Source organism: Eurosta solidaginis, chromosome 3 (genome assembly GCF_040869045.1).
Source record: "Eurosta solidaginis isolate ZX-2024a chromosome 3, ASM4086904v1, whole genome shotgun sequence".
Taxonomy (NCBI): domain Eukaryota; kingdom Metazoa; phylum Arthropoda; class Insecta; order Diptera; family Tephritidae; genus Eurosta; species Eurosta solidaginis.
Window position 1 is genome coordinate 165,001,119 of NC_090321.1, and position 16,021 is coordinate 165,017,139.

General features: G+C 39.8%; 1 protein-coding gene across 2 annotated transcripts in view; it reads right to left on the minus strand.

Annotated features, from left to right (window-relative positions):
- SmydA-1 (SET and MYND domain containing, arthropod-specific, member 1) overlaps nucleotides 1-2,070 on the minus strand; it is a 91,314-nt gene extending 89,244 nt beyond the window's left edge. Inside the window, exons 1-2 of one of the 2 annotated variants that reach the window (XM_067777755.1) lie at nucleotides 1,763-2,070; nucleotides 1,418-1,678 (exon numbers count right to left, since the gene is read on the minus strand). In XM_067777755.1, coding sequence (XP_067633856.1) covers nucleotides 1,418-1,678; nucleotides 1,763-1,894 — 393 coding nt within the window. In that variant the 5' untranslated portion in view covers nucleotides 1,895-2,070. The remainder of the gene's footprint in view (nucleotides 1-1,417; nucleotides 1,679-1,762) is intronic. The other variant, XM_067777754.1, reaches the window with a different exon arrangement.
- Between the last annotated feature and the right edge of the window lie 13,951 nt (nucleotides 2,071-16,021).

A 16,021-nucleotide genomic window follows, 5' to 3' on the forward strand; every position in this document is an offset into this window, starting at 1 on the left:
ACCCAAATTTTTCAAGAAAATTATCCAAATGGCTATGGAGACTCATGTTTACACCCAGATGTGGAAAGTGTAGGATCAGTTGGTCTATATGCTCAGAGAAGTTAGGTAACTTCTGTTTCCTAAAAAGTTTTTAAAACCCAAACGAACTCGTCCCATGCAGATTTTTCAGGTGCTTTCATGTGGCTAATGAGCTCTGGATCACAAATTAGTTTTCTAATCTGCTATCATCTTGATCATTGCTGCTTGATGCATACTGCTAGATTAAATCCTGTGAATGATGCAGGGATGTACTGGTTCAAGTTCTTATGAATGTCTTGTACTAAGGACTTGTCAAACAGCAGTCAGTAGGTTGGAACAAATCCATTTAGTGTGATTTCTGCGGTTTATTCCTATTATGTTTACCACACAACAGTCGCTGTTATGGTCCAATGTTTCACGCCATTTCACAGGAGTTTGGTACTTGATTAGGTCTTTTTTTATGAGTTCATTAGCGTAATGACTCAACACAACTTTTACATATGAAACTTGGAGTCCAGGGTTTGTTATTAGTTTCATATGAGGAGCCGAAAAAGTCCATTTTAATCGTTTCACTCGCTCTGGCGGATTCAAATGAAATTCCTTGAACATATACGCGCCACAAATAAAACAAAATCTGTTTGGATTGTTTACACACATTCTCCTTAATGAACTCATAATCAATAACGCAATGGATTACAACAGTTACTGCACCTAGTATGGTTGACTGCAAAAATTTTTGAAGATAAAGATATTGCATGCGCGAACTTCAGTGGAAAGCAGCGGAGCTTCACAAAATTCTAGTAGGTCAGACAGTGGTATTTTAACAAATTCTGCTGTGGTAACTTGTGAATGTGACCTACATTTTGTGAAGCTTGCTTCACACTATTTTTCATCCCTGCAACATCTTTACTCTTCGATCAGTCTTTGGTTGACTGTCATCTGAGGAGTGTTTTTTGTATATGCTGCCTGTATTTCAAAAACTGGAGCTACAACAGACAAAAAGTGATATTTTGGCCACCAGTTTTATTTGAAAAGTAAATGTTATATGTATGTATGTCTAAGATTTCTCTGAATAGTTTTTTATCAAAGAAATTTGAATTAACTTCGTTATATAACTTTTTCTTGAGTGCAGTTTCCACAATGTCTTGCTAACGCTGATCGTCAGTTTATTCGACAGAAATCGTCCAGTGTTCAGTCAAATTGACCAACCAAATCGGTAAAACGAAGTTCAGAATACGGTTCTACGCCCAATAACGTAACCAACCTAACCTTACTGCAATTACAATTTTAAAACGACATATCCACTTCTTGGAATAATGTAAACTTTACATTCTAAGGACGCTGTGATACATAGCAGACTCATAAGTACCTACAAACATACCTACACACACATACTTACTTTTGTGCCCCTTTTCGCAGTAAAATCACATTCAGCGCGATGAACGGCCTTGCCCTTACATTCGATACCACAAAGTGGCCAGCCGCACTTATCGCATTCGATATAATCTGAAGGCTCAATCCCATTTAAGCATACTAGACATACTGGTCCCGTTATTTGGCTTGGCACACTTATCAAAGCTGATTCTCTTAGAATGATTTCAAATGGCTTTATGCTACGCGTAGAAATCAGATACCGTCCTAATTCATCGCTCTCCTCCACCTTTAAATATAAATTTTGTTTAGAATTCATTTGAGTTTTAAATAATTTAACTGTTATGTGTATATATGTACATATGTAACATACTTTAAACGGCTTGCATTCAATTTTATGCAATTTCCAATGATTTTTTTGGTGCTCCTCACAACAATAAAAAATTTGATTACAATTAGAGCATTTATTCTTGGTTGGCTCATTACATACAGCACATTGGGACATGCTTTTAGATTTTTGTTAAATTTCGCCAAATTAAAGAATAACGGTTGACTCTATGATAAACAGTTTATCGGCTTTATTTTACGAAATATTGATTGATGTAAATGAACTGCTAATAGATGAAAGCCTTCTATTAACACTAACCCGCACAAAAAATTACAAATACTAAATTTAATTCATCCAAAAATAGAAAGCAATGTATGCATAAGCACATGTATGAATACAGGGTGATGAAGATTTTGAGGATTTATTCTGTGTCTAATTAATATTTCATTTTCATTATACGGCTAATTAATTTTAACTTTGGGCCGATGCACGGTGGGGTATTCGATCCATCTAACTGGCCAAAATTAAAACAGCAGTTATTTCTGTTCAAAAAGTGGTTGTCTCATTTCATTGTTATGAAAGGAAATATTTGGAATTACATGAGATATGTATGTATATCAATATGGGTATCAAACGAAAAGTATTTTACTCCGCATTTCTATTGACATTTTTAAGAAGGGTTGCCACTTAGGGTTGCCACCTCACCTTCTTTTTTTTATGTCGTTTTTATCACGGCGGCCACCGTGGTGTGATGGTAGCGTGCCTTCCACACCGTATGCCCTGGGTTCACACCCCGGGCAAAGCAACATAAAAATTTTAGAAATAAGGTTTTTCAATTAGAAGAAAATTTTTTAAGCGGGGTCGCCCCTCGGCAGTGTTTGGGAAGCGCTCCGGGTGTATTTCTGCCATGAAAAGCTCAGTGAAAACTCATCTGCCTTGCAGATGCCGTTCGAAGTCGGCATAAAAAATGTAGGTCCCGTCCGGCCAATTTGTAGGAAAAGCAAGAGGAGCATGACGCAAATTGGAAGAGAAACTCGGCCTTATATCTCTTCGGAGGTTATCGCACCTTACATTTATTTATTTTTTTATATCCACTACCATCACGGAAACGGCTTAACCGATTGGAATCAAATTTAGTACATCGATATAGTAGCGGTGTTTTTTTTACACGCGTATACGTTTCGTTTGCGCGTAAAAAAACCTCTATCCTCGCTTAGATAATGCTTAGGAGACCCATCCAGCGGTAGTGGTTAAACAACTAGCTACAGCACAGAGTGTACCGAAAAGCGGAGACACAACCCTCTGTTGTATGTCTGTGTATAACATATAGCTGAATCAGTTGAGATGAATAGTGGACACGCATAGAATAAATAGAATTAGTGTAGAGGGTGAAACATAGACACATATTTCAGTTACATCTGAGTATAATACGTATTGAAATTTAGTAGTACTAATTTTATGCGCTACAATTTCAGAGGTGTATTTAAAGTTTGTCGCTTAGCAGTCCATATAAAGTTTAAGCGTAAACGTCTACATATGTAAAAAAACGGCTAGTATTACATTTTAAGACTTTTCACCTTGGTGTTGCCAGTGAGGATGTTTTCACAAGGTTGCCACCTTTTTCCATTAAGGGTATCAGTCTCTCAGAAAATTGATCACCACTCAAAAAATCGCGGGTATGCGCAATCGTTGTTATACTCAGTTGAGCAGAGCTCACAGAGTATATTAACTTTGATTGGATAACGGTTGGTTGTACAGGTATAAAGGAATCGAGATAGATATAAACTTCCATATATCAAAATCATCAGTATCGAAAAAAAATTTGATTGAGCCATGTCCGTCCGTCTGTCCGTTAACACGATAACTTGAGTAAATTTTGAGGTATCTTGATGAAATTTGGTATATAGGTTCCTGGGCAGTCATCTCAGATCGCTGTTTAAAATGAACGATATCGGACTATAACCACGCCCACTTTTTCGATATCGAAAATTTCGAAAAACCGAAAAATGCGATAATCCATTTCCAAAGACGGATAAAGCGATGAAACCTGGTAGGTGGGTTGACCTTATAACGCAGAATAGAAAATTGGTAAGATTTTGGACAATGGGCGTGGCACCGCCCACTTTTAAAAGAAGGTAATCTAAAAGTTTTGCAAGCTGTAATTTGGCAGTCGTCGAAGATATCATGATGAAATTTGGCAGGAACGGTACTACTACTACTATATAAGTGCCAAATAAAAATTAGCAAAATCGGATGAAGAACACGCCCACTTTTAAAAAAAAATTTTTTAAGTCAAATTTTAACAAAAAATTTAATATCTTTTCAGTATATAAGTAAATTATGTCACCATTCAAATCCAGTAATGATATGGTGCAACAAAATACAAAAATAAAAGAAAATTTCAAAATGGGCGTGGCTCCGCCCATTTTCATTTAGTTTGTCAAGAATACTTTTAATGCCATAAGTCGAACAAAAATTTACCAATCGTTCTGAAATTTGGTAGGGGCATAGATTCTGTGACGGTAACTGTTTTCTGAGAAAATGGGCGAAATCGGTTGAAGCCACGCCCAGTTTTTATACACAGTCCACCGTCTGTCCTTCCGCTATTCCGTTAACACGATAACTTGAGCAAAAACCGATTTATCTTTACTAAACTTAGTTCACGTACTTACCTGAACCCCCTTTATCTTGGTATAAAAAATGGCCGAAATCCGACTATAACCACGCCCAATTTTTCGATATCGAATATTACGAAAAATGAAAAAAATACCATAACTCTATACCAAATACGAAAAAAGGGATGAAACATGGTAATTTGATTGGTTTATATAATATAAAAATATAGCTTTAGAAAAAACTTTGTAAAATGGGTGTGGCTCCTACCATGTTAAGTAGTAGAAAATGAAAAAGTTCTGCAGGCGAAATCAATAGCCCTTGGAATCTTGGCAGGAATACTGTTCGTGGTATTGCATATATAAATAAATTAGCAGTACTGGACAGATGATTTTCTGGATCACCCTGGTCCACATTTTGGTTGATATCGCGAAAATGCCTCCACATATACATCTAAGGGCCACTCGCTTTTAAAGCTCTCATTAATACCTTTAATTTGATACCCATATCGCACAAACACATTATAGAGTCACCCCTGGCCCACCTTAATGGCGATATCTCGAAAAGGCGTCCACCTAAGGCCCACTCCTTCTTAAAATGCTCAGTAACACCTTTCGTTTGATACCCATATTGTACAAACACATTCTAGAGTCACCCCTGGTCCACCTTTATGGCGATATCTCGAAACGGCGTTCACCTATAGTACTAAGGCCCGTTCCCTTTTAAAATACTCATTACACCTTCCATTTGATACACATGCCATACAACCACATTCCAGGGTTACCCTAGGTTCATTTTCCTACATGGTGATTTTCCCTTATTTTGTCTCCATAGCTCTCAACTGAGTATGTAATGTTCGGTTACACCCGAACTTAGCTTTCCTTACTTGTTATTATTAAACTTTGAAACAAACACAAGCTTATGTATTGTCAATAAATTACCGGCATGATATGCCTTGGAAAAATATATATCTTTTTGTTTGCAAGGTTTTTAAAAAATTTAATATTGAAAAGTAGTAGTATTACAAGTAGAATAACTCAGTTAACACACGCGATTTAAAAAATCTAACATATGAATTAAAAGCACATTTATCTATCCTAAAAGAAAATGTAACTAGATTTCATTAAGGCTAAACAAATGAACAAGTATTTAGGTTAGATCCAAAAATACATTGAACTGCACATAATTTTTATACAACTTTAAATGTGCGCGGTTAGCTCCGTTGACGTTGCAGGGGTGGGTATGTATACTACTCAGTGGACATCTGAGAACGCCAGGGAGTATATTTAAAAAGCATTTGAATATTTTGAAAAATTGACTTTTGGTCAGTTAGATTGATCAAATACCCCACCGTGCGATGGTTAAAAGTACCAAAAGAAATGATCAGGATCACGCACTTCACTGATTTAGCCATGCCCGTGCGTCTGTCATTTTGGTAAGCAGATTTATTTACACGTCCGGGAACGGATCACTATAGCATACATTTCTTCATACAAACGATGGTTAAGATAAGAGGGTTTTTGGCTTTTCTCCCTGATTTTAACAAATTTCGACAAATGTCTACGTATATGCCATGCAATATTTCCTAACAAAATCGCAGAGATCGGTCAAATACCACACAACCGATTGTCAAGACAGCCGATCAACGTCAAAACTTCCTCATGTAGATACCCTGCAGCGAATCGAGCTTGCGGGGAACTATTGCATTGAGAGATAGTCCTAGTTCTCATTCTATCTCCTGGCAGTGCTAACGTTTTATTATTGTGATGCCCTACGAAATGGGAACTGCCTCTTTGCGTTATGCCGTTGTGATCTGTGCTATTTATCTAAATAAACTTGTTGTTGCACTTGTAAGATAATATTTATGGGGATACGGATCACTGTTGATTCAAACACACTAAGGCCCGGTTTTTCAGTGTAAATTTAAACTCCTGTTGAATCTGACTATAGTTTAACCTTGCCACTTTGGTTAACACAACAACAAGCCTAAGTTAGATCTAGCTATTAGGTATCCTTGGTAATAACATTATTAGCAGAATAAAATCTTACAATCTTACAGGTTCGTAACATAGAACCCTGTTTATAATGAGTGCCTATTGAGTAGGGCCATATGCAATTCTAAAGTAAACGCACAAGAAATGTTTTCAATTACATCTTTTGTATGCAAATAGATGCAGCTAAGAATTTTTGACGTAGGGAAAAACATCTAAAGAGCTGTAACCTCTCTGCCGTTGTTGGTAAGCCTTCAAACCCCTCAAGTCCCGACGAAGCACAATGGCAACGTATCGATCGCCTTTGGCATCAAAACTCTGTCGGACTCAAAGAAATGCGCGAGCGCTATTTCGAAATGATCGAACGTCACACCCAGTATTTATGGGTGTAAAACAGTCGGTAGCATAATGCCATCCACGTGGATGACATTTGTTTTGTGTATGTTGTAAATAAGGTCGCCGATAATTTGCTTGATGAAAATATCCAGTTTCGCGAGGTGAAAAAACTTGAGAGATCAGGGAGATAGTAATTTATTTTTTTTACCTAGCTCACCAATGGGTGGGCCAGGACCCGTCATCGGCGTAGGAAACAATGGTTACTCCTTTTTTTGGCGAAGGAAGCTTCGATATGTAGAAGTTAAACAAGAGCGGGGGATAGGACACCACCTTTTAGTACCCCTTGTTTTATAGTTCTGGGTTTAGATGTTACGTTCCTGAATTGCATCTAGACTCTTCCAAGTCGTGCCGTGGTTGACTGTATCAAAAGCTTTTGATAAGACTAGCGCTACAAGAACTGTTCTGTGGTGACAAGAACTGTTCTGTGGTGGGGTTTTTGATTTCAATCTAGAAGTTATCTGTATGTTGATGTTGTCTAGTTCGGTGGTAGTCTTATGTAGTTTTCGAAAAACATTCTGATGATTGGCAAAACTGTATGTTGGCCCGCCCGCCGTCTAGCTTTGTCAACCGTAGAATGTATTCCGTACTGTCGGCGGAAAGTCCTCACGCATTTCTTCGCATCCGACATCACTTTATCGCCGCCAAGGCGATGGATGTTTTGTCGTGCATGCTCCTCCCATGCCACCCTCTTGTGTTTATCTACAAGATGTCTGATGCCTTGTTTTATGTCCCTTATTTGGGGGACGCCAGGGCCTTACTGACTTATAAGGTTACGCTCTTTCGCTAAAGTTGCGGTATCCGCTGGAAAGTGTGGACGAATTTCAGGGATTCTTTCAGCGGGAATAAAACGCGCCGACGCGGTTCAATTACCTTGAGGAAGGCACGCTCCCTTTGACGGCCATCAGTGAGGATTGGGAGGGCAGCAAAGCGATTGTTTGTATATTTTTTGTAATCTGCCAGTTGAGGCAGTTAACAATTTCTGCGCTCACGATGGAGATGCCAGGCGAACTATGCGGTATGATTTCAGGTATTCTACCGGCCGGGATGAAGCGTGCAGAAGTTGAAGTGATGACCTTGCGGAACGCATGCTCGCCCTGCCGGACATCGGTCGGAACGGGAAGAGAAGCAAAAGATTGGTTTGTAAAGGTTGTATAGTCTTCCCAATTGGCTTTTTTAAAATTAATGAAAGTCCACTTTTCCGAGGTGATAAAATTGGCAGGTCGCTCAATTGAAAGGAGTATGGGCAGGTGATCAGAAGCTAAAGTAAGGATCGGTTGTCATTCCACGCAATTTATAAGCCCTGCACTGACGATTGAGATGTCCGGTGAGCTGTGGCAATTACCTGCAATTCTGGTGGGGGCATCGCCGTTTATCGTGCAGAAAGTCGTATTGTCTATTTGCTCTGCTAGCTGCCTGCCTCTGCTGTCGACTGGCAATGTGGAATGCCAGAGATCGTGATGAGCATTAAAATCGCCAAGAATTAGTCGGTTTTCGCCACACAGTAGCGTACTGATATCAGGACGATAGTCACTTGGACATCAGGTGGCAGGGGGAATATAGATGTTAATTATTTCTAGATCAACATCGCCTGACCGGATGGTTATGCCTTGACTTTCTAAGGTATTATTCCTGCGGCTGATGTTAGGTTGAAATAGACTATATTGCACGGTGTGATGAGTGATAAAGGCAGGGCCACCACCATTACCCCTTGTGGATCTTGCCTATGAATGTTGTAGCCATCGCAAGTTCGGATGTTCGATCTGGCAGTTAGCTTTGATTCTTGAATTGCGGCAATACGGATATTATTCGTCGTCCTATGGGAGTCAGAGATGGATGAAGGCGCCTTTAAGGATATAGGCTTGAATGATTTAGGCTGCTGTTGTACCTGGTGTCAATGAGTTGGTACTAGTGTTTTGGCAAGCAAGGTGCAACGAATGCACCGGTCGGATGATTTCCATTCGTAAGCCCAGAGCATCTATGAAGGCGGCATAGGCCAAGGCATGAACTGTATTGGACCGATGCCGCTATCTTAAATACTCTGAGTTGGCATACGGAACACACGGTGTGGGGGACAAGGAGTTGATGATCACGTGAGTACGAGTGTCGGAAAGGAAGGGGAGGGACGGGGGTAAAAGCTGGTGCTCGGCATTGCTACTATCCATGCTACGTACATTGTAGTGATGAGTTGTATCGGCCGCGTTAGGTTGAAGTGCCATTTGGCGCGAGCAACAGCGGACGGTTGATGTGGACTGCTGAGCAGCGTCGCTGTTAGAAGGTGGCGGAGGTACGTTTGAAAGTGAACCGCGAGACGTCCTTGGACGTGAACAGCAGGAAGTCACAAAGATTTTATAGAAATTTGGGGGGCGACGAACGTTGGGTTCTAACCCAGAAGAGCCGGAACGATGCAACCATCTTTTGCACGTGACACATTGGCAAGAGTATGACCGTCCAAGATAAATCCTTTTCCGACATATGCAGCAGAACCACAGCCTGGAACCGGGATTAGGTTCAATACCTTCCCGGAGCAGGAGGGAGCAGTCCAGCTGCAAGGAGCTGCTCCGAGGATGACAATTTGTGGGAGGGACGCAACAGTACGAAGAACGGCTGCCGTGACTCCTTCTGGTGGTGAAGGTAGCTTCGATATGTAGAAGTTAAACAGAAGTGGGGATAGGACACTACCCTGTGGTACCCCTTGTTTAATTCTTCTTGGTTTAGATGTTATGTTCCTTAATTACACCAGACCTGTTAAATAATGATTAAAAGTTTTAATGATTATTAATTATAATGAGTTTTCCTAGACCAATTGTTTAATGATTAACTGCCAGTAGGTATGCCCTTTTGATGATTATTAATTAATTATTTTCATAAAAAATTTGTAACTAATTAATTAATTATTTTTAATTACAAAATTAATACAAACAATGTTGATTATATTTAATTATATTTTCGTTTGTCTTATGGAATGATAAACATAATTATTTGATTGTTTTAATTAATTTTGATTATTTTCAATTACATAATTAATATAATTATTTGATTAATGTCAATTAATTTTGATTATTTAAATTACATAATTAATACAATTAAATGATTATTTTTGATTAATTTTAATTATTTCCATAAGGATAACATAAGAATATTTACATAAGAATAACAACCAAGGGAAAAAGTACATTGTTTTATTAAATACTAACTAATTACACGATATTACACGACATACGGGTTCTATTTTTTTTATTATTAGGTACAAGGAAGGGGATTACATATACACAAACAAGTAAAGCTTATATAAGCGTGTTAAAAAAGATTAAGTGCTGTGTGCATTTGCTTTAAATACAACGAGTTTTTCAAATGCAATATCCATCAAAGATTGACGCCTTGGAGAATTTATAATGCCTGCGAAATGGAAAAGCCTGTCAACTGAGGCAGACGACGTCAGTACAGTGTTAAATAATATTGGCGCATCTATGGAACAATCGCATAGGTAGCTGTAACGTTGACTTTGAACAAGGATCCTCAAAGTTACTTTAGAAGGCGAAACTTGCGCAGCACTTGGGTCATTTTATTATCTTCAATTAACTTTCAATATTTTTTGAATAATTTATGAATGTGAACAAAGTTATTTACCATCATCCTCGAAATGGAAGTATTTCGATCGCGATGACGTTTGGTTAGTGTTCGTATTGTCGACTTCAAATGAAAGTTTGCCTTGTTGATGATACAACCATATGGTTGATACAACTCTTTCGTATATAAAATCTTCGAGCAAATCACTGTTTCGTCTTCTGCAACACCTTGAGCCAGTAGACTTTAACATCTGGTGTTAAACAGAAGCAGATATTGCAATATTTGCTTCGAGAGCTAAAGAAAAGAATATATTGAAACATTGCCTTAACTTTGCTTCTAATTTTTCCGAAATAAAGCTTAAAAATTTATCGTTTCTTCTACTAAGTTTCTTTAGTTTGTTGCTTAGTGTCATGCGCACTGACAGTAAATATCCGTACACAACGTTTCCTTCCCCTTGCAAAAAATTAAGAGCTTCTGCTATGGACTGCATTATACAGATATATAATTGTGAATACCCGAATATCAAATTACAGGAAGATTTGTTTGAAGTTGATGTGGAGCCTTCGAGCTTGCTTTTTCTTTTGATCCGTCTTAGTAAATAAGTTGGATCACGAACAACGTCGTCCGCAGAGAAATCCGCCACATTTTCTTCTCCAACCATGTTTTCGACATCAATTTTTTCTGCAAATAATTCATAATGTGTAGGCTTATAGAATTGTCAAAAAATTTATACAGATATATACTTACGTCTGTGGTGTAATAAGCCAAAATTTACGCTCTCCAATTTGGTTTTTAAAAGTTTTCACAAAAGGCAGCGACACTTGACAATATCAGTAAGAATAAATATTTATCTTATATTTCTTGAGTTAGTACAAGTATGTACTAGAGATATACGCCGCCGATAAACGCCGCCGCCGCCGCCGATTTTGGTCGTTTTTCGCACGCCGCCGCCGAATGTCAAAAATATTGGCGCGACGGCGCGGCGTCCGGCGCGTTACTATATTTTCTACTCGTTTAAGACTGTTTAGGCCCTTATTGTTTTTGTCGAAAATTGGTCGGATATGGTCGAAAGTGGTATCAACGGATACGCATCACTGGAGGTTATAAGAAATTAATTGCGAAATTTAACTCTTTATAACTATTCAAAAGTTATTTAAAATAACAGGGGCTTCGATGTCAGCTTAACACGAACTTTGCATCACCCAATTCAGCAAGTTATTAAAACAAAACACTAAAAGAAAAGTTATATAATAAATTTATATGCTCATTTTGCATTTTTGAAAAAATTAATAATGAACAATTAATTCAAATAAAATGGCCCAAGGCGAACATGTTTTTAAATTGTCCTCTAGAATAAGCGAAATCAGTGATGCAAAATCTTTTAGTAGGTTCTAGGGGCATAAACACTCCTTTGAAATTATTCTTACCTCATACTTAAGTTGGGGATATATGTACTTATGAGAACGGTTTGAAAAATCACTAAGTCTTGCATTCAAACATCTGTTGTTTATTTGCGAAACTATACAATAGCGTCTGAAATGTTAATTTTGATTTTCACACTTCATCCTTCAACACCCAAGTCTCCCGGTTTGATATTTCCTAAAGTTGGCGGCCCTATCCAAAACTAGTCCCTTGGAGTGAATCACCAAGTTTAAATATCACCTACACGTTACGGCTCCTTTTACAAATGTGAATACGTAGGCACATATGTCTACCAGGTGAGGCTTTGTCCTTCGCAAGAACACTCAAAGTGGTGAACCAAAAGCTTTCCCAAGAGAGTGGAATTAATGACCGCGTGTGATACTACCCTAACGTAGTGGACATTCAAACTTGTCTGAAAACTGAAGCTACGCGGTCATCGATAATGAGCTCCTATATCGTAAGGCCGGAAAACAGTAGTTAACAACTTTCAACATAAAATCCGTCGACTTTCATTCTAAATTTGATTTAACGAAGACTATTGAAATCAATGTTGTGAACACAAACGTTCGCAATCTTTGGTCTACATTTTAAAAATTTTATTGAGGGTCCTTGTAAAATTTTAATTATGTAGATGCGCCGAGGATTATACGATTTTCACCCATGACGCAATGACATCCACTTAGACTGCTTATGATTCGAGGGCGGCATCCTTGGCCGAATAGTCACTCCCTAACGTTTAAAGGTGTTTCTCTTGTGTAGCTCGACAGCATAGCGCGACAAAAGCATCCGTTGGAAAGTCTTCGCAGGTACACCTAGAGCTTCTAGGAAAGTGACGTCGACGAAGGTATGAGTTCGAAGTCGCAGTCCTATAGCTTCTGTACTGGCATATAGTGTGAGGCTCAGGAGGCGTGGTAGCGACTGGTGGTAGGGATTTCTACTGTTCGCACATCGGGAATTGTAGCTCTTAAAAACAGCCGAAAAAGCTGGAGGCGCCCTGTGCCACGAGAGTCATGAGTATTAATAGACCATTAATAGCAACCCTAAGTCGCCTTTAAAGAAATTGTGTTCGCGACGATTATTAGGAGTTAACCCTAGGTGAAACTACGCTTTGCACGAGATATACAAGCAAAGTGTAACTATTTTATGTATCTCTATTTCTTTTCAGCAGACGTAGCATTACCAATTCCAAAGACCGGGGTTAGGTTCGAAGCCTCTCTGGAGCAAGCGAACGAGGGACAATCCCTTCGCAAGGAGCTACTCCTGAAAATTTTTGAGCGGTCTGCGGGATTTTGATGCAAAAACCCCGAATCTTTTCGAAATGTCCAACACGTTGATTTTCTTAAATACATATAAACAAACCCTTTCCTAAATATTATTTTTTTAAATAGAAAAATCAAGCTTTTAAAGTAAGAACACCGGCGTACGCCGGCGCGCCGCCTACGCCGCCGCCGCCGATTAAGTGATCGGCGTAAACCTCTAGTATGTACATACAATAGTACATTTGGTTTCAGCCACTTATTTCTTACTTCAAACATTTTCTTTTTCATGTTAATAATTCAAAATAATCATATAATTGGAAATAATTAGTAATTAAAAATAATTAAGTAATTGAAATTAATCAAATAATTAAATTTAATTATTAATTGTTAGATTAATTTTAATTTTTTGATTAATTTTAATTGTTTGATTATTTTTAATTACTTAATTGTTCTTAATCATATGATTGTCTTTAATTTAAAACAATGGGCACATTTTTCAATTATTTTTGATTATTTTTTTTTAATGGCCAACAATCATGATAATTTTAAATTATTTTTTTAATTAATTAATTATTAATTGCTAGGTGCTGTGCAAAAAATTAATTAATCATTAAAATTAAAAAGGGAAACGAAATTAATGATTATTAATGTTAATGGAAATTTAATAGGTCTGAATTACACCGATGCTTGCCGACCAGACAGATAATTTGCGGATTTGGAGGAAGGGAGGACCCTTCCAGGTCTTGCAGTAACGTGCCGTGGTTGACCGTATCAAAAGCTTTTGACAGGACTAGCGCAACGAGTACTATCCTACGGTGGGGTTTTTGGTTGACGCAGTTTACTAGTCCTGCGCTCACGATTGATATATCTGGCGAACTGTGACAGCTTCTTACCCAACGAGTGGGGCGTCTCCGTTTATCGTGCTGAACGCCGTTTCTTCTATTTGGTCCGCAAACATCTCGCCCCTGCTGTCCGCCTGTAGGCTAGAATGCCATAGATCGTGGTTGGCATTGAAATCGCCTAAGATAATGCGATTATCGCCCAGTGAGTAGTGCACTGATATCAGGGCAGTATCCACTGGGGGAACAGGTGGCAGGACGGATGTAGATGTTGATTGACATATATGCCTTGACGTTCCAGGACACTGTCCCTGCGGCCGATGTCGTGATCAAATAGATTATATGGCACTAAGTGGTGGATGATAAACGCCTGATCGCCTCCATTTCCGCTCTCTCGATCTTTTCTGTGGACGTTATACCCAGAGCAGGCCTGCAAAGCAGATCTTGCCGTGAGTTTGGTGTCTTCGATCGCAGCAATGCGGATGTTATGTCCTTTAACAAAATCAAATATCTCCGTGATCTTCTCAGTTAACCCATTACAGTTGAACTACAGTATTCTGAAATGCAGCGGGGGAGACGTCGTCACTCGGGGGGTAAGTGACTGATGAATACGCCTGAGTTGAGGGAGGCCAGGACGCAAGTGCTGTTGTGGCCCTGAGAATGGACGTCCCTGGGTAAGCATTGGAGTACCAGGTGTAGTTGGGTTTGCAGCCTGGCAGCATACCGCGATGAAACCCATTGGGGAGTTGCCATCGCTGAGACCAGAACATCTAGGGAAGTGGCACCGTCCAAGGCGCGATGAGAAACATTGGGGAGTTGCCGTCGCTGAGACCAGAACATCTAGGAAAGTGGCACCGTCCAAGGCAGATGTCGCAAATATATATATTCTGTCCTGGCAAACAGTGCAAAAGGTTGCAGGGGCTAAGAGTCTGTTTCCCTGACCTACTCAAATGCTAGTGCCGGAAAGAGCGGAAGAAGAAGACGGGGGCAGGGGCTGATGCTCGGCATTGCTACCTACTCTACTACGGAATTGTAGTAGAGTAGGAGCGGAAGTATGAGCTGGTGGCGCGCGACCAGCAGCGATATTTCAATCGTGAGCGCAGAACTCGTAAACTGCGTCAACTGGCAGCCGATGGTAACATTGGCATCCGACCACCTGCCTATACTTATTTCGCTCGAGCGTTCCGCCGACTTCATCGTCGCAGAAAACGCACTTTCATTAACTTTAAAAAAGGAAAGTGGGACGAATACAAATCCTTTACAGACAACCACATTGCTGCCCTCCCTATCCCAACTGATGCCCGCCAAGGGGAGCGTGCTTTCCGCAAGGTCATTGAATCCACCTCGGCTCGCTTCATTCCCGCCTTTAGAATTCCCCAAATTCGGGCCCACTTCCCGGCAGAGGCCGCAAATTTAGCGAGAGAACGTGACCTTATAAGAAAGCTCGATCCCGACGACCCCCAAATAAGGGATATAAAAAAACGGATCAGATTGCTTGTGGATGAACACAAGCGGGCGAAATGGGAGGAGCACCTAGCGGTTGTAACCTCTCTGCCGGTGTAGATAAACTTTGGTCCACTGTAAAGCCCCTATCGAATCAGTCTAGGCACATTGACAAAGTTTCCATCGCCTTTGGCGACAAAGTGTTCTCGGATGCGAAAAAATGCGCGAGCGCTTTCTGCCGACAATATATAATGCATTCTACGGTCGACAAATATAGGCGGAGGGCCAACAGACATGCACATAAACATAAGTTCAGCGCGTCACCAATTACCATCACCGCCAAAGAGGTTGAGGATGCCATCGGTCATACTAAACCATCCAAAGCAGAGGGTCTAGACGGCATAGCCATGCATGGGAAAGAGGGTTTCAAATATTTAGCGCATGTCTTCAAACTGTCTCTTTCCACCTTCGTCATCCCCGAAAAATGGAAAATGGCCAAGGTGGTCCCGCTACTAAAGCCTGGGAAACCAGCTAACATAGGAGAGTCGTATCGTCCGATATCTCCTATCGCCAGTAGCAAAGACGCTTGAAGCCATTTTGCTCCCCTACTTCCAAGCAAATTTGCAGCTAGCCTGTCATCAGCATGGCTTCAGAAAACTCCATAGCACCATCACCGCGCTAAATGCCATCAGCACCCAGATAAATTGCGGTTTAAATCAAAACCCCCACCATAGAACAGTACTCGTAGGGCTAGACCTATCAAAAGCTTTTGAT